This window comes from Anabrus simplex, chromosome 12, assembly GCF_040414725.1.
Source record: "Anabrus simplex isolate iqAnaSimp1 chromosome 12, ASM4041472v1, whole genome shotgun sequence".
NCBI classification, from domain to species: domain Eukaryota; kingdom Metazoa; phylum Arthropoda; class Insecta; order Orthoptera; family Tettigoniidae; genus Anabrus; species Anabrus simplex.
In genome coordinates, this window is record NC_090276.1 from 56,522,965 (window position 1) to 56,546,794 (window position 23,830).

The window sequence follows — 23,830 nt, forward strand, 5'->3', positions numbered from 1 at the left end:
CTTTGTGTGACTGTGATCAGCTGTACCTCATTGGAAGAATTCTAAATACTCATTGGGTAGCTTCAAGTTTCAGAAATGAATCTGCAGCTTGGAAAAACCATGGAACACTTGTGACACATTTTAAAAGAGCAAACCAGCGTGAGAACAGGGATAAGTATGAAAGAGTTATGTATCATCATGGTCTCTTAAAAAATTACGAATGCTGGTTTTAATCTTGCTCTTAAGTGTAGTGCATTTTAAAGAGTTGTCAGAACTAAGTGTTGAACTACAAGCACGTAATATGACTCTTAACCCAATCTGCTACAGTGATGGGTAAAACCATCAAGAGTTCCACATTCATTAACATGCAATGACGGTTACAACTGTCACCGAGTACTCAGGTCAGAAATACATGTGTCTGACCATCGATTTTTTAGATTGTGATGTTGTACTTTAGAATTACATTCCTAGATAGTGCTAGCATGTTTACATGCCAATGTTATTATCCGAAGTCCATTTCATCAATGCATATTTTTCTTCTAAAGTTGGTCATCTTGTTCATGAAATGAATACTACTGAGCAAGATATTGTGTAAACATTGTGAGGAGGAAGAGGAAAGAATTCTGCAATTTCTTCTTGATAGCAGTGATGAAGATATCTCAGAATTACCTGATAGTAGTTTTAGCAGCGATAGTGCATCTGAGAATTCTGACTCCACTCAAGAAAACGAGTGAGGATGAAGATAACTCCGTACATAACTTCACCACATCAAACAATTGGAACTGGAATTTGTCCAGTAATTTTCCGAAAGGCAATGCAGGTGTGTAAAAGGGTACAAGAAATCGTACTCCTACTTGCTGGATGTGACATTGTAGAATTCTGGCTACATACATGACATGCTGAGCGCAAGGGAAAAGAGAATGAGCTGCTCATCATTCCGAGTCATTGCAGAGCAAATTCTGGAAGATGTCACCCTTCCTAATTATGCCACTAGAGGATGTTCATATCAGATTCTACAGTGTTCTACAGGGAAGGCATTGAGGATTGGGGTCATTTTCCTCGGAAGATTGCTCCTACAGCAAGAAAATCAGCCCCATCAAGGAGATGTAAAGTCTGTTTTGAGGCGTGGTATCCAGATGGAATCTTGCTTTGAGTGCAAAAAAATGCAAAGTTGCCCTCCACATGGATGGATGTTTCAAGGTGTACCATATCTTAAAAGACAACAATTAATTGTAGGAAGTTAAACTGTAACCCAAAATGTTGTCAGTTTGATGCAGTATGCTTTTGTAACCATATTAGCATCCATAACTTTAAAAAAAAGAATGCATTCCAGGGTACATTTTTCAAGGAAAATAACTACATGGCATTGGGTTAATAAGGCTCATAAAGTAATATCTGGGCAAAATCTTTTGTTTGATCACAGGAAATTTTATTGTGGGTCCTACTATCATGAAACTCGAAGGGCAGATGAGAACTTGAAATTCAAGGGAGTTACCCTGGAAAAGAGAGGAAAAAAGGCGAGCTGCCAATGCAAAATGTTCTCTTGATCCTGAAATGTTCTATGACAGATTAAGACAATGGACGGAAAAGTTTCTATTAATGAAAGACACACAAATACAGAATGGACAAAAGTACTGTATCCTGAATGTTGGCCAGATAATGTTCAGAAGATTGTCACTTGTTGAAGTACAAATTCGGTGAAGGCGATTAAGGATTCATGTCAGGCAAGTTCTAAGAGCTTATCGTGCATTCCGTGTTGAGAAGAAAATGACACTATCACTACTACCACTTGTAAGCACCATCAACAGCATTCCCATTCCTATCTCTGATTCCGAACGTGGTTTCTCGCAAATGAACTTAATACTGACACCAATGGTACACGAAAGGAAGACAACTTGTGATCGACACAAGGAACAAGATGGTAGCATCAGCATCAAGAGTCCAGTTTGGTAGTTATAGTAATGGGAAAGAATGTCGTGTCTTCATATTTACTAACATTTCAGTTACCTATGTTGAAGTCTGAAAGTGAATGTAAAGATTAAGTTAAGTTGTGTTTTGGCCTATAGATTGGGTTGGAGATTATGGTGCACTATGTGTTTTAAATTCACTTTTAACTAATTTGCTGCAACCGGCTCCCTCGTAGTATAATGATTATACGACACCACAGAAACTGTAGCCTGTGACTCCATATTCTGTTTGGGATGGATCGAGTGAGTACTGGTTATCTTTTTTCAGAAAAAAAGTGCCGAGTGTAAGTGATCAAAAGTGTCCAGAGATGTCCTCAAAACTGTCCTCTAGATGTTCCTTGGATATACTCTCAGCAGTGGACGTCAATAGAGGACGGGTCCATACTTGGACTTATATACAAACAGAACTCTGCAGGAAAGACTGTCTACCTGGTATCAGAAGGCTCTGGGGAAATAGCAGGCAATTCTTCCAAGAATGCTGTAGTAAATGTACAGTAGTTAATGGTATGGGTTGTTGGGGTCTGGAGCGAAGTAACCGTTCTAGTTCATCCCAGATGTGCCCGACAGGACTGAGGTCAGGGTTCTGTGTCGACCAGTCCCTTCCTGAACCTTAATGTCCATAAAACACTCACTAACATACCCTGGTTTATCGCAACAAAACCCGCAGTGATCGACTCCGAACTGGTCGCCAAATGTAGGCAACACGCAGATAGACAAAATGTCCTTATATCCTTCCACCTGCAGTATTAAGAGAAGAAAAACCCCCAACATTGTCATTCCCTCGCCACCAAATTTCACTGTGGACACTGTACAAGCTGGCATGTATCACTGGCCCAGCCTAAACTTTCCATCTGACTGCCACACAGTATAGCATGATTCATCACTCCAAATCACACGTGTCCAGTCGCCCACAGACTGGTAGAAGCGCTCATATCTCCCAGTTCACAGTCATGGTGCTAGTGGCACAGTTAGTGGCACTGCAGAATTGACAGGTGATGGTATCACACGATTCTCCTAACACCTTTTTCATTGCTCAACAATAACGATCCCTGTCCGTCAAAATATGTGGCCTACCATGCCGTAGTTTATTTGTTTTCCCCTTCCCTGTTTCACAATCACAATAACTCTTGGGCAACTTGAAAATGGTGCTTACTGCTTACTGATTTAGCAACCAATAACCATTCCACATTCAAAATCACTTGCTCCACCCTTTCTGAAGGTATCTCATAGCACTTAAGAATATAAAGCCCTTAGTCAACTTTTATAGGAGCAGTGGCCATAGTGACACATATATAATGATGATGATGCTTGTTGTTTAAAGGGACCTAACATCTAGGTCATCGGCCCCAAATGGTACGAAATGCAATGACAACTTAAAAGTCCAAAATCCTCCACTGACCAGAATTCAAAACGTGACAACGAAAAATGAATGGATGGATATGAATTTAAAACAATCACTGGATCCAACCGGCAGTGCCTCACATTCACAGAAACTGACGTAAAACAATAGTACTGCTGACCAAGGGACTGCTTCTAAAGCACAACACTGAATCGACGATGCTTGCAGTCTAAAGAGGTCCAAAATCCATGTCATCGGCCCCTCATAATGGTACTTATCGCTAGGAAAGTAGAACCATGGTATTTGTCATATTGTGGTACTAATCAAGAGTAGCATAGATTTGCGGTATTCCACACATTTTGGTACTACTCACAGGTAATGAAATTCGCACATGTAATACAGATCTATGGTGTTTCGCACATTTTGGCACCATTTACAGGCAACGCAAACCTATGGTGTTCATCACATAAGTGTACTAACCACAGGGTCTCGTACTATCCCGTGGTGTTCCTCATACACTGGGTACTAATCATAGGCAAGCCAAAACCATGGTGTCGTTCATATAGAGGTATTAATCACAGGTACTGTAAAAGCCGACAGTGCTCTCTAAGTGGGGGGCTGACCACACGGTGCTCCTGCATGCTACTAATCACAAACCTATTTGGTACCTAACATAGTGGTATTATGCGCAAGTAAAAGCGACCCATGGTGTTTGTTGCGTGGTGGTACTAATCACAAGTAGTTTCATGGTTCTAATACAATCATCTCTTGGTCGCCCCTTATGACAGGCAGGGGATACCATGGGTGTATTCTTCGTCTGCATCCCCCACCCACAGGGGGTGACACGTATATAGAGGGATGTTCAGATTGTTCTTATTTGACTTGTGTGAGACTCTTACCACCACTTTATCAGTATTCCACCATACTGTAAACTTCCTATCTCAAACCAACCCCATGGCACTTGAGCACAGATGGGCCCTAGCCTACCAAACAACCACTATACAAGTTGAAGGTAACGTTGTGGTCAGTTCAACGAATCCTGACAACTTTTTAGACCAGGGCCACTCATCGTCGGGTAGCTCCACAACTGTTCTCAAGTAGACTGAGAGGACCTCTAACCAGCACTCTGATCTGATCCAGGTAAAATTCGCTGACCTGGCCAGGAATTGTCGCTGGGTAGAAAGAAGGGTCGCTACCCCTTGACTATGGGGCCAACACATCTCCTACATTGAGAAATAAGAATTCTCCATATGCAAGTGTGAAGGCAGGAAGCAGAAACCAACTCCTCGGAGACTGAGAAAAAAACAGATCTGGAAGAAATGGGACTGATTAGCTAAGAGCTAATCTATGAAAATATCAATATGTAAATAGTGGAGTTTTCTCTTTTACATTTCACATTTGTCCTCCCTATTTCTCCCACTATGGCCTTTTGTTGAGTTTATCCTGATGATGGGAGTTCTCGTCCGGCTCCATAGCTAAATGGTTAGCGTGCTGGCCTTTGGTCACAGGGGTCCCGGGTTTGATTCCCGGGGCAGGTTCGGGAATTTTAACCACCAATGGTTAATTTCGCTGGCACGGGGGCTGGGTGTATGTGTCATTTTCATCATCATTTCATTCTCATCACAACGCGCAGGCCGCCTAGGGGAGTCAAATCAAAAGACCTGCATCTGGCAAGCCGAACATGTCCTTGGACACTCCCGGTACTAAAAGCCATATGCCATTTCATTTCATGGGAGTTCTCGTTCTAGAGTCTCTAGGCTGGCAGCCAAAATCGCAAGAATCTCTTAACTCTCCCCTACATCTAGTCGATGTAAATGATGTTATGCGCAAGTACGAATCACAACATGTAGTAACCATTTATCTCTTGAAGTGGTAGGCTCTAGCTAATATAAAGCATGACATTTTCGTTTAATCTGTCATATAGTTATACTAATGTAAAATGATCCTAATGAGGGTAACACCGTCACTGCACCTACACAGTCGATCACACGTGGGAATCCATCTATGGAGAACGCCCCCAATACTAATTTTGACAAGTGACTGACAAGGTAAAGTTTGTTTGTACGTGTGTATGTCCAACCCTTGTCCTGTTTATCTATGGGGTCAGGTATGAAGTGAGAGGAAACTTTGCAGCAAGTTTTTATGACTGGATGCCCCTCCTGATGTCAACTTCAGCAGAAGAGTTAATGAGATGAAATGAATGATGTGATACATGATAGTAAGAAGAGAGAGGGTGAAACCTGGTGCCATCACATAGCCTACTCCTGTCGAAGAGCACAGACGGGTCTGTTCAAGGCTGCATGTCCCCATCCAACGGACGAATCATCAACAGCATCATATGCCTTCCCTCCATATAAGCAATGCAGAGCGGTTTGGAATTGGCATGCAATCTAGTGTTTAGAAATTTTATACCAACACTTCTACTATCCTGCCAGCCAACATTCTGATGGTGAAAACTTTTCTGACCAATGGGACTCGAACCAACTAACCACTTTATGCCTGGTGGGCTATGGTAAGGTTTGAAAGTATTGTTATGTAATTCCAATTCTTATGTGGTTTGTTAGATATATCTCTAATTAGTTTGCATGAGCAGTTAAGACAGTTGTTGCCTATCTTGAGAATAAAATTTGCCACTGCTTCCTTTCAAGCTTTATCTGGTTGATTTTCCAACACTTTTGATTTTGTCCATTTTTTTGGTTCAACTGTTTTCTAGTCTCTTTTTTTTTTTTTTACAAAGATATACCTTGACACAGTGACGTAGCATCAGGAGAGACTTAGAGGTTAAGTCTCGTATACCTGCTCCCTTGGACGCAGGGGAAACTTGGCTATCAATGCTGGGGGGCGTTCAGCAGAGTAGCCACTTGCCAGACTTACCAACCCAGTTGTATAGGAGAGCTTGTTAACACTTTAGACTACTCTAGTGCTGCAGTGATCACAATTCTGATGTGCAAGTGTTAACTAAATGTTTCAGTTGTTTTGAAAGAATGGACAAATTTTTTTACTGATTTAACCATCTATATATTAAAAGTTTACTTAAAACACCTTTGGCAAATCCGTCCGCCAGTTCTACTGAACTGATTTGCTTTATTCTCTCCAGAATTACGTGCCAGTGAATCACAAGACACTGTTGGGTATCTAAGTTAAGCCAACTTTGAGAAATCATAAAATCAAATCATTAAATGATCACTCCAATAACTGCAGGCGAAGGCTCACCCTAACCCGCAATACTTTTTTTTTTTTTTTGTTATTTGCTTTACGTCGCACCAAAACAGATAGGTCTTATGGCAACGATGGGGCAGGAAAGGGGCTAGGAGTGGGAAGGAACCGGCCGTGCCTTAATTAAGGTACAGCCCCAGCATTTGCCTGGTGTGAAAATGGGAAACCATGGAAAACCATCTTCAGGGCTGCCGACAGTGGGGTTCGAACCCACGATCTCCCGAATACTGGACGCACTTAAGCGACTGCAGCTATTGAGCTCGGTGCGCAATACATTTTGTACTTAGCAGGTTGCTAAGCGACGAACACTTTCATTCATATTCTGATATACTGTCTATGATTTTCATCCTTGGTAATGTCTTGCAGGCAGCCATGTTTGATTACTACCTGTCAAGCCAGAGCGTATACACTTCCTCTGATCACAGAAGAATATTATTCCCTGCTAGATACTCTGATTCTCTAACCTTTTCCAGCAACAAATGGCAAAGCGTTCCTAATAAGTCTATGTACATACAGACCCCCATCATGACATACATCTTAGACATTATCCGGGAACACCTATCGAAGTATAACCTAGCTACACTAGAAAGAGTTAAGGCCATGTACCTTAAAAAAAAAAAAAAAAAAAAAAAAGGTTCTCTGCCTGGCAGACTAACCTATGAGCTCACAAAACAGCTGTTCTATATAGAAATACCTTTGATGACACGATACCAAGCTTTACAACAAGAGCTGCAATATAAAAAAGTAAATATATGGATAGATATTTTACCAAACAGACGGCATGATGGCGTCAGAATGGATGAATTCTGACTACGAACTGCAGCGAATCATAACACATTTCTTATTAAGTGTTCATAAAACCACTGAATAGAGTAGGCAAAACAATATGATGACAGACATATCAAGACGGGTTATCTGACCTATTTATAACGAATGTTGCAGAGCAACACGGGTTCTCTAGCATTTTCTTAAATTTCATGAGATTGTTCATCTGTGTTTTTGAAAAACGATAGGCCTATCCTATCAATATTTTAACATCTAGGTTCAAAGTTGATTTTAGTAATAACGATAACAGGATGCGTAAATAAAAAATATCAAAAAGATAGACAATGGTGGATAGTGCCAAATGAAGTAGTGTACAGAGAACTTAGAGGCCATTATGAGGACCCCAGAAACCAAAATCGCCAAGAAATATTATAGAGGAACTCTGGAATCTGAAGCAACATGTAGGACATATTAAGGAAATTAGGTACAGAGCTCGATAGCTGCAGTCGCTTAATTGCGGCCAGTAACCAGTATTCGGGAGATAGTGGGTTCGAACCCCACTGTCGGCAGCCCTGAAGATGGTTTTCCGTGGTTTCCCATTTTCACACCAGACAAATGCTGGGGCTGTACCTTAATTAAGGCCACGGCCGCTTCCTTCCCAGTCCCAGCCCTTTCCTGTCCCATCGTCGCCGTAAGACCTATCTGTCGTAATCTTGAAGTTTCGAAATCTATATGCCACTACTTTGAACCCAATTTTACGGACGCCACAGGACAACAAGATTTGATTCTAACATAAGGCAACATATATAGCAGAGCTAAACATATTTTAGCCGAATTTTATCCATACATCTGGCAATTTTTTTTTTTTTTTTTTTAAATTGGAAAGTGTTTTATCCCACATGAAGACTAAATCTTTTACTCATGCAATTTTACAACCATATCTTTTAAACTTCAAGAACAGCAGCTGAGTGTACAACTGTAAATGGGACTTAAATACGAGAGTTGATGAATTGACCAACAAGCAAGATACGAATATTCATGTGCACGAAATGTTTTTTTATATATTGTATTTTATCCTGTACATATATATACAGTAAGTTAGTTTAAGTGAAGATATGTTTTATACACTAATTTTAGGACCTCAACATAATATTTTAGACATACAGTTGCAATATTGTACATACTAACATATATGCCAATTCACGTTAAGACATGCCCCATTTGTATGGGACTAAATGCACATCATCGTATGACATTCCTTTGACAATGCAATTTAATCAAAGCTTCATTATATAAATATGTATTCATAGTTCAGCTGAAGATGACCTTGTAGATGGGGTCGAAACCGGTCCTGTAGCTTAATATAAGCAATAAACATGTATTGAATGGTGAAAAACTTTCCTATTTTTAATTGTGAGACCTATCTGTGTCAGTGCAACGTAAAGCCAATAGCAACAACAAGGAAATTAGGGAGGATATGGAAGAACTGCAAATAACTTTGATTTTCAAAACAAAACAGAAAATTTTAGGAAACTGAAAGACATAAAATTAAGATTTAAACAAAAAATAGACAAACGACATACAACGTTAAGGGCATTTACAGATGAGGAACGACAGAAAAGATCACTGTTGATAACTTAACCATAATGGGTGTTGTATATGATCCTGTATTGTCTAAACCTATTAAAAACTATTTAAAATAGTACATGCTTGAATCCACCTTGTCAATACATTTTTATCACCGAAAACCATTTATTCATCGAACATGTCTCAGGAACATAATACACTCCCTTCATCAGTCATTATTAAGTTCAACTTATTTAGAAATATCAAAGAACAAAAACAATATAACATTTTCTTTTGTTTATCCCAAAATTTCAAAAAACTATATCATAATTTGCCATATCAATGAATAAACAAACTTTAGTGATGTATTAGGAAAATTATTGCACAAAATTTTTAATACTTAGACTACGTTGAATGAAAATCACTTCCTAAATAAATTTAAGATCTTTAAGTATTATCTTTTTCTCCTTTTCTTCCTCAAATGATTAAATGCTAGTTGCTAGTTTATACAATGGGTTCTCATATGTAATTCCTTCATTCAAACTTGATTCAAAGTGATTTTTCTGAGCAAGATAAATTTCTAAACTTTCTGAAACATTCATGAATTTTCCCTTTTTGACCGAATGTATTATTAATTCCTTGTCATTAGAAATTTCAGTAAATTTATGATTGCTTTCAACCACATTAACGTGTTCTTTGTAACTTATAGCCAAACTTCTTCCAGACTGTCCTGTGTATCGCTGCCTACATGTTCGGCACATCAATTTATAAATTCCCGTCTTATTAAATGTACACTTATCAGAACAAATGAAAAGCTACTGGGCAATTCAGAAAGAAAACTTATCGAAAAAGATGACCAGAAAATGATTGACTGAAGTGGTACCATGAGGCCGTAAAAACAGATGATGATGATGATAATATACAAGAAGTCAAATCAATTTCAGATTATATTCAGCATTAGACTATCAAGACAAAATTAATCAATGTGACTATGTTTGAAAAAACCTGAACTTGCTCTTTCTAATGCCAGTTACCCAGAGCGTGCAGTCATACTTCACCACAACCTCAAATTTCATAAAAGTAAATCCACAAAGTAAGGGTTTTATTTAATAAAACTTATGAAATATATCCCCAAGAATCTGGTTTGATTGATCTCATTTTAAAATTTTCATGGCATGCAGATTATATTTTGAAATATAACTTTTTTTTTTTTTTTTTTTTTTTTTTTTTTAATGTCACTCTGACGCAGGTAAGTCTTGTGGAGATGATGGGATGGGAAAACACTAGGAGTGGAAAGGAAGCAACCATGGCCTTAAGGGGGAAACAAAACATTTAACTAAGAACAACAATTGACTTTTTTTTTCAACAGCAGAATAGGTGACTAACATGAAATTTTATGAGGAAAATATAAAATTCTTTTCCAACATGATCATATAAATAAATGTTACAAATGCATGTCATAACAGAAAATCAGGTACCGGTATTCAAATTGGTGGTTATATAATGCTAGTTGTTTTACGTCGCACCGACACAGATAGGTCTTACGGCGACGATGGGACAGGAAAGGGCTAGGAGCAGGAAGGAAGCGGCCGTGGCCTTAATTAAGGTACAGCCCCAGCATTTGCCTGGTGTGAAAATGGGAAACCACGGAAAACCATTTTCAGGGCCCAAATACTGAATAGGCCGCACTTAAGCGACTGCAGCTATCAAGCTCAGTGGTTATATAATGTACACACGTCTGCCATTTCCCTTATAACATTTATGAAAATCAATATTTTTCTGTGATTATTTTTTAAATCTACTTACCATTGTTGTATGTGCAAGCCTTAGTACATTAAGTGAATTATTTGAAGTATTACAGTAGTATTTTTTTATAGTTGTTTTCTAAGCACAAGATCTTTGTTCAAATTTCCACCAAAATTTGTTTTTTAAATTAAGCTTTAAAAGAGGGGGCTTCAATTCTACTTTGAGTTATTCTTCCCTACACACTACAGAAGAGTACAACATTTTAACTGAGTATTTTGAGAAGTCAGAGTTACCAGGGAAACAGGTTTGAAAAACACACTTTTTTTATTTTTTACAAACAAGCGGAAAACTCACCCACGTGTTGGAAAGCTTCTAGAATTGAAATGGCTAGTGTGAGTGACAGCCCTACACTCTTTAGGTCAAAATGTGGCAAGAATTATAGACGAAATTCCAAAACCAATTCAAAAAGGGCATTTCACAGCTCATGAAAAAAACCGAGGACATTCTGGACCCCCAAAGATGTTGGTCCTGCCTTAATGAAGGTACAGCCCCAGCATTTGCCTGGTATAAAAATGGGAAACCACAGAAAATCATCTTCATGGCTGCCGACGGCGGGATTCGAACCCACTATCTCCTGATGCAAGCTTACAAGCTGACCGCACGGCAATCTCAAATGGTGGAATGCAATGGTAATGCTGCTTCTTGCTTGTACTGTGGCTGCACATGTGAATCTTAGGTATTTCCTGCCCTTCAAAAGTCTTGAGTATCCTTGCTGGGTTCCGTGATCTTGGGAAATACCCACACGGGGAGCTACAGATGATGAAGAATCTGGGCATGTGTTTTAACCCACCAAAATCAGGAGTTTTATTTTAGTGGAAAGGAAGCAACACTAATGAAATGACAGTCAAGTTTTTCCAACAGTAAAATTGCAGATTACAATATTTTGCGTCACAAGTTTCAACTGTTAAAACTTCCTTGATGACAATCGGAAACAACTCGAGATTTCACAGTCAAAGAGAAAGAAATATACGTACTTTTTCAACTTCCACTATAGTAAGTATCCTGTTTATTACATTGCTTCTAGGGAAGTAAGTGGGTCTTAGCAGTATATTTTTGATTGCAACTGATGACAAATGTTAACTTACAAGGGAGAAAGATGGTTTAATAAACAGTTTCACATGTTTCATAGCAACAAATAAAAGAATACTGAAACTTGATGTGTTCCCTGGTATTAACTTATGCAAATTCAATGTAATCTTTTTAAATCCACGGTTTATAATGTTGAAAATATATGCACTTCATGACTTAAGGAGAACTGACCAATCTTGAATTTAACTGCCAGACCTTGCCATTACTCAACTACAAAATCGTCCTCGAATGTTAAGTACTTCCACCTTCCTTATCGCATTAACAATTAAATTGTAATACAATAACATTTAATAAATATCACTTATGTCATTCATTAGGCATACACCAGACTGTGGTATGCATCCATAAAAATGAACAGTAACTGGATAATAAAACAGGAGTAAAAATTGGAATAGCTGTACAGAGTTAACATTTATTTAAACACAGGCAACAAACTTTACATGTATGAACATTCACGCACTAATTTCCCCACATCAATAACGTCCACGTTTATTCAGGTGCTGGAGTGGATAGATGCTCTGAAAGTAATAAGATAAACAAGAATATATTACAAATATAATCTATATTCAACCCTCTCAACTTCTGAACATGAGGTGGAATGAGTTTCAGGAGAATGCGAATCAAGTTTTTCTTATCAAAGTGAAAAAATTATAATTATTCATTTCTGCAAGCAATAAAATTCATACTCTGAACATCACAGTTAGCACAGAAAATGGGTGTTAGAACTCTTAATCCTTTCGCACTCAGCCTATATGCAGGGGTTTGCTTCGAAGAAGCTCGAACTAATTTTTGTGATTTTCTAACCAAACTACAAAATATCAACATGAAAACAGTTTGACACATATTAAAAGCAAATAAATCACACTAATACAGGAAACTATGAGCATTTCACAAATTAACATACCTTGGATGTTATTATTAGTAATGCCGAAAAAAGTATTAAACTTTGAAAATAATATTTTTTAATTATGGTTTTCAATGACAGAAAGATCAGACATTATTGCGCCTTTCTTCTTTACTCTTAGACCTCAAAGAAAGAACATTTAATTCTGAATAATTTAATATCAATACGATGTGTGTGCTCCAATTCACTCATGAAGTATGACACACAGTTATTCACTGTACACGTAACTGTCATCGATGTCAGGTCCTCGTGGTCCAATGTACGGTGAGTAGCTGTGACTATGTCACTTCCCACATAACGGGAATCACTTTTGGCAATAGAAGTTCATTATTACTGTCTGAATCATCTGAAAATTCAAGGACATCAGCCTCATTCAGCTTTGAATATGGCATAGCCATTACGATAACAGGATGACGCAAGCACGTGCAACAACGGAGTAATGAGGTGTAAAATTATAGTTTGCTAAGTACAGAGAACACACGATATACCACAGGAACGAAATAAACTCAAAACTAAACTGATAGCAAGATCAAACTGTTGTATTCATGAGCCAACCAAAACAGATCCACGCAAAACAACTTTGAATAACCACAACATAAACATTCATGGTAAACAGATTTTATTTGTCGAAAAAAAAACAAATTTGTAGGGCTAAAGGATATATCTGTAGAGTAAAACGCAAATTCAACGCTTTAAGTTACTGTCATAATCAACTGTTACCATTTAACAGCCACGCAAATGACCAAAATCCCTAAATAGGACAGAGCCGATGTATCGGCACCGTGAGCGTTCTCGCCATAACCATAACCAAAGGGTTAAAAATGTTAATTCTGTGGGAAACTGTGGAAAATGTAACTCGTCTTTTACTAACCTCGTATTGACAGAAGTATTCTGATTAGATTATTTTCAAAAAGACTAAAATACATCCTTCACTAAGTAGAAGATTAACCATTAGCCTTGGATGACAAGACATGCTAGCCAAGCATAGGCTGTTACATTTCTGCTGGTGCGTTGGCTAAGCCTACATATAGCTCTTATTTTCAAGGTTCTATGAATAGCTAAGCAATGTCTTGTGTCTCTTACTGCCTGCTTCACTATCTTTTGTTTAACCTGCAGCAATTATCCCTTAGTTTGCATGACTTTCAGTTCACTGTTGCTTGGGGTAGTGAAGGTGACTGAATTCAGAATCTGCCTGAAAGAGTTTTAGATAGTGGATTAGAAATAAGCAAAAGTGACATTGAAGAGAGAGTGCATGAGGCTGATGGCTCATTGTCCAAATGTGCTGGTGAGAATGCGGTTGTTATAGCGCAGCCACAATGAAAAGGTGTGGGAGGGGACAAATGTGACTGGATGGCAGGGGAAAACAGTCCGATTGTTCATTCGTTTACCGGAAACTATGAAGTACCTGAAACACATGAGAATAAGCATCAGGATTATGTTCCGTCAGATCACATGAACCCTCTCTTTTCAGCCATTGTGCACAAAACATGTCACTAGTAAATAGTTGAATAACCCCAATGAGATGGGTGGATGATGTAAGGTGGTTTGACACTAATGAGGGTGAGATAAAGGCTTATTTCACTCTCTACATCCTAGCCCCAGGGGCTCTCGACTTGGGAGCGTGGGTTGGCGAGCACGGGGCCCTTAGCCAAGTCCTTATATTGCTTCCACTTCTATTTTCACACCTTCAAATACCACCGGACTAAGCCAGGATCAAACCTGCAAAATTGGGTTCAGAACGCCAGCACTCTATCGTCTGAGCTACTCAGCCCGGCCAATTATATACAAAATGAAACAAAGTTCCAATAATACTGCCCTGGGGGACCCCCTCATAATCATTACAAAATCAGATAATTTATTTCCTAGAAATTTAGCCACTCATTCGACTACCCTGGGTTGGTGAGTGGCTGACCTTTTGCTATCATTCCTGCAGGTTTCGTCAAGGATGACTGATGTGGAGAGAAAAACAAGAGTATTTATACTTGGTGGTTGGACTGCATAGTCAAAGTGCTGCCCTCTCGGTATTGCGGAGTTTTCCTTGTCCTTTTAGTACTACTTTCCAGATGGTAGATATTACATGTTATGAGTTTCCTTATGATAGCCGTATTGGAGTACAGAATGTAAAAGTTTCAAACAAATTTACTTAAAAAACCACCATTCCAATACTTTACAATCTTAAGTTTAAGATACAAATATTACATATATGTTAAAATGGGACATGTTTCGCTTAGGATTTGTAAGCATCTTCAGCCATACTTAATCTAAAGCTAAGTCAGGGCCCTGAACTGGGTTCCTCATTAAAGTATAATATATGTTTTAATGCAAGATAAAACAGTCATTAAAATCTAGTCTGTGGAGAAAGCGATGCTTATTGCTACTAAAATTCAATAATGAACTTGTCATAGTATTATAAGTACATGGAATGAATACTAGTGTTTGTCTAAAAAAGTACAAGTTGGTTATTTGTAGAACAAGACATAGTCATAATGATCTGACATACATTTGGATTGTACAAATTATTTGATATTATTGAAGATTTATTTTTCAATATTTTAATTAATCCACACTTTTACATAGATGGTAGATGTTACATAAAATCAGTTTCATGGTCCGTATCGCACTTCAATAGATTCACAATTATTATGAATTATTAAGAAAAGAATATTCATTTAGGACATACTCTCTTGGAATATTGTACAAGTGTTTCCTTGACAACTGCTTTCAATTGTAGTAATAATTTATATATTTTCTCTTGAGTTTTTGTTTGTTTTAATGTTGTCAATCTTATGTTAATTTTAAGGACACTTCCTCTTAAGCATTACTTTGTCAATTTTATATATTTTTCATCTAAACAGTGTTATGTGGCTGAAGATGTTGATAAAATACGAAATATGTACCACTTTTAACCATTACATTGCCTTAAGCAATCATTGTATCGACTAGGTGGAAAATAATAAATACTTAATTGTGAATCTAGATGGTAGATAGTCGTAATCGCTCACTGTCACAATATCATTTAATAAGACAAAATAGTTAACCCTATTTCAGACCATTATTAAGTTCCCAACAAAGTACAGATGTGTGGACGTATGTTCCACGGAAGAATTGGCCTCTACAATCACCGGAATTTAAACACAAACCGCTGTGAATTGAAGTGAGCTATTAGCCAGGAAATCTGTAAACTCTGAAACAACGAACTGCCAACGACGATTCTAATATTTTCTATATTTCTATCAATTTTAGGCTTGTCTATCCTATACAATATTACAATTTGTTCTATGGTATATTGGGTTAAATAAATGCACAATTCAATGACTAAAATGTTCTTAAAATGATTAAGTTTGGGTTTTAAACACCCTACATAACGAGCCACATGAAATGAAATCATATGAAAATGGCTATCTTATTGTGGCAGGTGTAACAGACAATTTTCATGTCAAATAAAATAAACCATTAATAATCAGAATTGTTTCCTTGCTTTAGTATGCCTGAAAGGTTCAGAAACTGAATTTAGTAAGAAAATGTATCACAAGTGCAAAATATTATACCATGAAGCAATTTTCTTTAAATTACAAAATAGGCTAAGAAAAAGCACATCAAGAGCCTATTTCTATAACACACAAAATTTGATTCATAATTCAGTCCCCTTAGTCAGGTTTCCACCTACATAACAAGGGCAATTCACTTAAAGAGACAAACACATTTTCAATGCAATTTCTGAATAAATGCAAAAATATTAAACTTCAATACACACTCCAAAAGTCAAGGTTAGTTTTCCAAAAAGTTCAAAAACTTCAATCTGCAAGCAGGTTATAAAAAGACAATCACAAAACAATGCAGAAATAATATGCACACCCACACCATACCATGAACTTACAAAACTTAGATCTTTTCAGACTTCCTTATTTTCCTTCACGAACTGAAAAAGAAATGAAGTTGACATCTATCACATAAGAGGGATTCATTCAATGTTCCTTTCAAATAACATGAGCAGAGAATCACACTTTCTAAACCAAGCTGGTCTCTCAGGATGAGACATGATCAAGAACCAAACTACCGTATTTACGCGAATAATCCCCGCACCCTAACTTTAGGTAGGCTTATTTTGAAAAAAAAAAAAAAAAAAGCCAACATTGACGCAAATAAAACCCGCACCCCGATTTTGTGCCTCAATTATTTTAAAAAAATGTGCGGGTATTATTCGCGTAAATACAGTATTAAAAACAGAACCAAATGAAGATATGGATATTACTCCTGCCCGGTTGACAACATATTTCTTATGCTATAAGTGGAATTAATGAAATCTTACTTGGAGTGCGTCTCAGAGGAGAGATGTGTTCACCGCGATGTCCAGGAATCCACTGTCGCACCCCAAGAAGTACATTTGCTTTTATAACCTAATGAAGAGTATTACACACCATTTTCATTTCTGAAGTAGTTACTTGCATTCCTCTCGTTTCCATCAATAAAGTTAATCATAATCCGTTACAAATCCCAGCACAAAAAAAAGTGCAAGGAAATGTAACAGGCCTAGATCGTACGTACAATATTGAAAATTTCAATATACCTTGAGGATGATTACTAGTAGTGCTTACTAGTAGTGCTTGTCCCTACATCACAGGTCTTATCCAGATCCTATCCTAATCATCCGCACGGCAAGAACCACTCCAGACCAATGGTCTTCTCCAGGTCCTATCATAACGCCCGCTCGGCAAGAACAACTCTTCACCAATCGTATAACAATAATCACCACCACGAGCCGTCAAAGCACCACTCACTCATTAGTTCTAAAGAAGAGAGGTTGGCAGCACTGAGCACCGCTTGACAACATCCTTCCCGAGAAGGCCGCGAGCGTCTAAACAAACGACAGTCGTTACGTGGGTGTGAATATCTTGTTAACCAGGCTGGAGTAAAGATGATAAAAATGTTAACCAATAGACACAGGGGATGAAAAATGTTTTCCAGCACCGAAAAAAAGCATGGCAGGTAAGGTCGAATGTGAAAGTGATGCTGATGGTCTTTTTTTATATCGATGGTGCTGTAAATGAAGTATATAGGAAAATATTTAAAATTCCAACCCAAGTTTTGTGCTTCCCTATGCACCCTACTCGCATGGCAAACTTTTATCTATTCCTCAAATTGATATTCACCCTGGAAGGATGACAGGGTAATTACTTCAATCAACTGAAGAGATCAAACCAAAAAATTAAACCCATAAATTATATACCAGGACTGCTTCCATAAGTGGAAGCAGCAGTGGGAGCATTTGTACTGTATAACAGAGGAGAGAATTACTTCAAAAGAGAAACTAATGAGGTTGCAGGTAAGCCTCTGAAGTTATTTTCAAAATCCCATTATTTTCTGAACAGGATTCATTAACTGCCCTTTTTCTAGTCTTTTGAAGTTGTGTGCATCAAATCATTTGTCATTTTTGACAGCACTATTTTGAAGAATACTCTAGTAACAAAAAATATAGTTTTAAACAGCCTATATCATATACATTCTGCACAAATTGTCTTAAATTCTTTTGGAGGACAGGTTAGAGTGAAAATAAGCAGCCAAAGAAACATAAGACAGAGGGTGAAAGTTGAGATGGCTCGAAGCTACAAAAATTGGTAGTTTACTTAATAAAATATCCTGCCTGCACTAAATTATTATTATTATTATGATATTGGTTTTATGTCCCACAAACTAGTTCCATCTCTTCTCTTTAAGTAATTAAAAAATGTATTTCTCTCCGCCTCCATGACAAAGTTTTAATCTCCTTCGTCACCCAGGTCAGTTCACTCATCGAGCTCATTCCCAACATAACCTTTCTCTCTTCATTGTGCGTGCTCTTATCACAAATTGTAGTATTGTACCATTAAAGATCTAATTCGATTTCATCCCTCTCCAAAATACTAACCTTACATGTAAGCAGTTACTTCACCTATACCTGAAGAAAATTACAACTTCCATTCAGTCTAATCTGGTCTGCATTTCGGGCTGTAACCCAGGTGAAAGATTCCACATCAGTTGTTTACATCATCTTCACTTAAATGATTTCATAAAAGCTAGAAATCTATTGAACATCTCCCTTGGCAAATTATTTGTATGTCTAATTTCTCTTTAGCCTTGCAGGTCGCCCATGGGTGTCAACACAAAAGGCCTACAGCTCCACCTTTCCAATGTCAAATGTCATTACTGGTCTGTTATGATTGTGATTTTGTGAGTAACATATTACTTACTCTGTGCCTTGCCATCCTTCCAAGGGGTGAACCTGATGTGAGATTCCTCCCTCTTCATAGCTTCGGCTTTAAATTCTGGCTTCAGGGCTCTTCGCAGCAACTTCGCTGCAATGTTCGAGTACTGAACGTAGCTAGAAAAGAAAACAAGATGTCAGGAATTGTTAACATTACTCACTCCTCAGGATGAACAAAAGAGAAACCTCTGAGATGGTGGCTGCCAATTCAGTGCTGTATGAATGTTTGGTAACAAGTCATCAAAACTATGGTAGTGAATTTGTGTGGAATGGGTCTACTTTCAGTGCCCATGGTGAAAGGAGTATATGTGAATTAAACACTATTGGTCTGTTGTCTGGCTCCCTGGCTAACTTGTTAACAATGGCCTTTGGTCCAAGGTGTCCTGGGTTTGATTACCAATCATGTAAGGGATTTTAACCTTCATTGGTTAACTGTTTTGCAATTTGGTTTACGTGGCACTGACACAGGTAAGTCTTATGACAACAATGAAGTAAGAAACGTTTAGGAGCGGGAAGGAAGGGATGCAGACTTAATTAAGGTACAGCCCCAGCATTTGCCTAGGGTGAAAATAGAAAACCATCTTAAGGGCTGCCGACAGTGGGATTCAAACCCACAATCTCCCGAAAGCAAGCTCACAACTCTTTGCCCCTAACTGCATGGGCAACTCGCTTGGTTATTGGTTAATTCTTCTGACTCGGAGACTGGGTGTTTATACCATCTTAAACATTAGACTTCATCCTCGGTAGGCCCCCATTCTCGCATACACAGAGGTCACCCATGGATAGGAAACTATGTTTAGTTTTCGAATGTCACAGGACCTAGTCAATTAAATCAACTTCCCTTTTTTCATACAATGTGGGAAGAACTACTACAACTTTCAGCATTTTGCCTTATTCTTTCTCTTGGTACCGGTATATAAACTACTTGTTTTGTGAATACACACTCAAAACTTGGAAACTTTCAGTTCTTCAGACATCTCTTTTTCCATTTTCATAGGTCAATTAAACTGCATTACACAGTGATAATATGATCAGTGTTTAGGAAAGGGTAGCACTTTACTAATAGGCATGCATTCTTAGGAATGAGAAAATCGTGCAGAAATGATGTAAAGTGACACCTAAAGTAGCAGAGAGCAAATCCTGTAAGTTTGACACAGACCCACCAACGCGCAGCTAGAAGTATTGTTACTTATATAGAAGAATTAAAATTAAGACTGCGCAAATGTACAAAATACGCCCATTCTCGGTGTTACAAAGGCAAGTTGTTATTGTCTCCAATAGAACTGCCACCATGTCTGGCCACTAGGAATGTAAATCTATCTCTACAGTCTGCAAAACTTTTAGTGATACTTCATTTTATGGAGGCAAGGAATAAGGAGGGAGCTAACCCGGTTCCACTATTACTGCAAACTGAATGGAAATGAAATCTGAATTGAATCGGTAGTATGATCAATCGATATGAATTTTCTAAATCTTGTTTCCGTGTAGGAGTTCTAGATTCTTCCTGTGATACACTTCGATTTTCCTGACTCATGTTCAAGCTTAACCTATATTTTGATTTTGCTGTGTAAATAACAACAGTATTTTAAGTGTTGCAATTATACCGCCAGATGTCTCACGGCGATGCATAATTGATTCATATTTTTTGTGTCAGAGGTTGCCAATATGAATCTCGAAGATAACCGCGGTCTTCCGATTCAGCACAAGGAAGCCGAAGGAACACTTAAAAGTTTTGCGTACTGTACTCATTGTGATGTATATACTTTCATGGTCAACATCGAATTTCATGTCCCAGTTTTGTGAAGACTACAGAATGATCACTACTCCTCCACTCTGTCAGTAATGGCCCATGTTATGGTTATGGCATATTGGAATCACTCGGAAAAATTCATATAGATGATATGGTAACCCTCCCCCCAAACCCCGGCGACCGCTGCTCAGCCCGAAGGCCTACAGATTACGAGGGGCCATGTGGTCAGCACGACGTATCCTCTCGGTCGTTATTCTCGGCTTTCGAGACCGGGGCCACCATCTCACCGTCGGACAGCTCCTCAATTCTAATCACGTAGGCTGAGTGGACCACAAACCAGCCCTCAGGTCGAGAGAAAAATCCCTGACCTGGCCGGGAATCGAACCCGGGTCCTCCAGGCGAGAGGCAGGCACGTTACCCCTACACCACGGGGCCGGACATATGGTAACGATTGAAGGGAAATTAAGCAAAAGATTTTAATGCCAGTGCTGACATAGACCTCTTCTAAGATGCTATAATAATGAATCATTTGTAAACGTAAAAATTTCACAAATATCTCAAAATTTTCCTTTCTTTGTAGATGATTGTGAAAAACTGTAAGGATATTAACAGATGCTGAGAAAATTTTACTCCTGGATAAGAACAGTCATCTGTGCAAGCACCCAAGAGTTAAATGCTGTTGGATATGAATTTGTTTCTGTTCCCTTCCTAACACCCTTAATTTTAACAGTAGACATCACTGTTCGTCCCACAAACTGCTCGCTTTGCTCCAATTATGTTTCTACTATAGGCCCTAACTTTTATTCATGATATTTCCTAATATTTGTAGATGATTTAAAATTATTCACAAGAATTGGTACACCTAAATATCATCTTATAATGGTACAAAGCTCACAAAAAAAATGCAAGTTACCTTAATCTGTTTTTGTAAGAGGAAATGAAATATTTTCTTCAATTCTAAATAAAATTCCATATTCCTGTAAATACTACAGAACAGATAAATGACTTAGGTGTATTAATCACAAGTATCTTGAACTTCAGTTATCATACGATGATAATAATTGTGTGTGGCCTCTGAAGAGGCCTGGTGCAGGTCCTTCGAGTTGACACAATAGGCAATCTGCAGGTCTATGAGGATGGGGCCCTACCTATAATGAATTCTAATGATGAAGACAACACACACTCACCCAGCCCCCAAGCAAGTATCTTGAACTTCAGTTATCATACGATGATAATAATAATTGTGTGTGGCCTCTGAAGAGGCCTGGTGCAGGTCCTTCGAGTTGACACAATAGGCAATCTGCAGGTCTATGAGGATGGGGCCCTACCTATAATGAATTCTAATGATGAAGACAACACACACTCACCCAGCCCCCAAGCCATGGGAATTAACCAATGAAGGCTAAAATCCCCAACCCAGCCAGCAATCGAACCCGGGGCATCCTGAACCAAAGGCTAACACGCTAACCATTTGGACCTGGAGCTGTAGTTTTCACAATGAAAAAATATGTCGATTTTTTAAAATCCTTACAAACAAACACTTGGTTGCATAAGATATTCCAGAGATTTTCCCAATTTGCTCACCAATAAACATGTACCTGTATGTAACACTGGTATGTCCCTTGCTAGAATGTTGTACTCTGATATAGAATCCTAACAATACTGTTTCCATATCTAGGGTAAAGTCTGTCCAACATATTTTGCAAATTTATTCTTAATAGAATAATAATTCCCTACAGAATTTGTATCCTGTATGACTGCATAAAATACACAAAATTGGAAATCTCTCTGAAATTACAATCTCTTCAAGAATGACGAGTAAACTTAGACCTATATATTAGTTTAATCCATAAACTTCGTTCTCTAATAAAATATTCTGAATTACACAGAAGCTGAACACAATTGTTCCTCCTAGATGCATGAGAATTAATCACCCATTTGAAACTGATTGGCATAGAATCAATTATGCCTTTTATAGTCTATTACATAGAATGATGGGAAGTATAAATAAATTACATATTGATATTTTTGACTTCGCATTCTCTGCTTACAAAAAAGTCATAAAATTTTAAGTGTTAAATTCAAAACTGATAGGAAAATTAGCTAAACTTATGAGACATTTCTTTCAATATCAATTTTTCTCTTAATTCTTATGCAATGAGTTCTTAGTTATAAGCACCTCTAAGTTAATGAAATGTTTCAGAATAAAGTATTATTACCCCCTTTCTAGTTTTGCTAGGGAATGTGCAGTGTTTGGCAAGTGGATAGATTAGGATTAAATAAATGTAGTTTGCCAGCAAAATGGTACCGAGCTCACAGGATACTGAAATATGTGGAAACATTTATATTTAATCAGCTTTCACTGTTGTGGCCTATGCACTACGCTAACGACGAACAGTTACGAGGTTAGGGTTACACTGAATTATGCTTGAAATCTTCAGCCTATAGACAAAAGATTACAATTGAAATATGTCAATGATTAACTTCTAACACGCATAGACTACCGGTAATATGCGATCAATTACCGAGAAATAAGGCAAAAATTGATTTTCACAGCAAAAAAGAAAACTGCCCTGCAACAGAACTCTGCTTACATCGATATTTTTTAAATTTAAGGAGAATCAAAGAATTATAGTATATTGCAGAAATAAACAGAATTTATATCTTACTTCAAACCAGCTTGTCGCCAATTACCCATTTTAGTTTAATTATATGAGAAAATGTAATAGACCAAAAAGATCACCGTCCTCTCAAGACTAGCAGTGATGAGGGAGGGGGAAGGAAGTAACTACGGTAATATTTTTCTTCCATCTGCTGCTATTCTTTAGTTCCAAATTTCTTTACTTAATATTAAATAATGGTACACAGATAAAATAATTAACATTTAAAATTAGGAATATTCTTCATGCCGAAACGATAATAATTTATAGTGACAGATGCTGAACTGGATTTCTCGTATCTTTTGACTCGCATGCAGCCAACGATATAAAATTTAATATCTTACATCTACCTTCTCCGGAAACGTTCTTTTGAAGGCTTTATAACACCATTTTCGCTCTTAACCCTTTTTTTTTTTTTTGCTAGGGGCTTTACGTCGCGCCGACACAGATAGGTCTTATGGCGACGATGGGATAGGAAAGGCCTAGGAGTTGGAAGGAAGCGGCCGTGGCCTTAATTAAGGTACAGCCCCAGCATTTGCCTGGTGCGA

At 37.9% G+C, this 23,830-nt stretch overlaps 1 protein-coding gene across 2 annotated transcripts; it reads right to left on the bottom strand.

Annotated features, from left to right (window-relative positions):
- Positions 1–12,119: 12,119 nt before the first annotated feature.
- Positions 12,120–23,409, bottom strand: LOC136884039 (protein stunted-like). Of its 2 annotated transcripts, XM_067156058.2 has the most exons (4): positions 23,292–23,409; positions 18,859–18,989; positions 16,509–16,550; positions 12,120–12,245 (listed from the first exon to the last, which is right to left on the bottom strand). In XM_067156058.2, the coding sequence occupies exons 1-3, from the start codon at positions 23,318–23,320 to the stop codon at positions 16,534–16,536; spliced, it is 177 nt and encodes a 58-aa protein (XP_067012159.1). In that variant the 5' UTR covers positions 23,321–23,409; the 3' UTR covers positions 12,120–12,245; positions 16,509–16,533. The 2 variants fall into 2 exon arrangements, with proteins under 2 accessions (XP_067012159.1, XP_067012158.1); XM_067156057.2 differs by lacking the exon at positions 16,509–16,550.
- Positions 23,410–23,830: the final 421 nt, after the last annotated feature.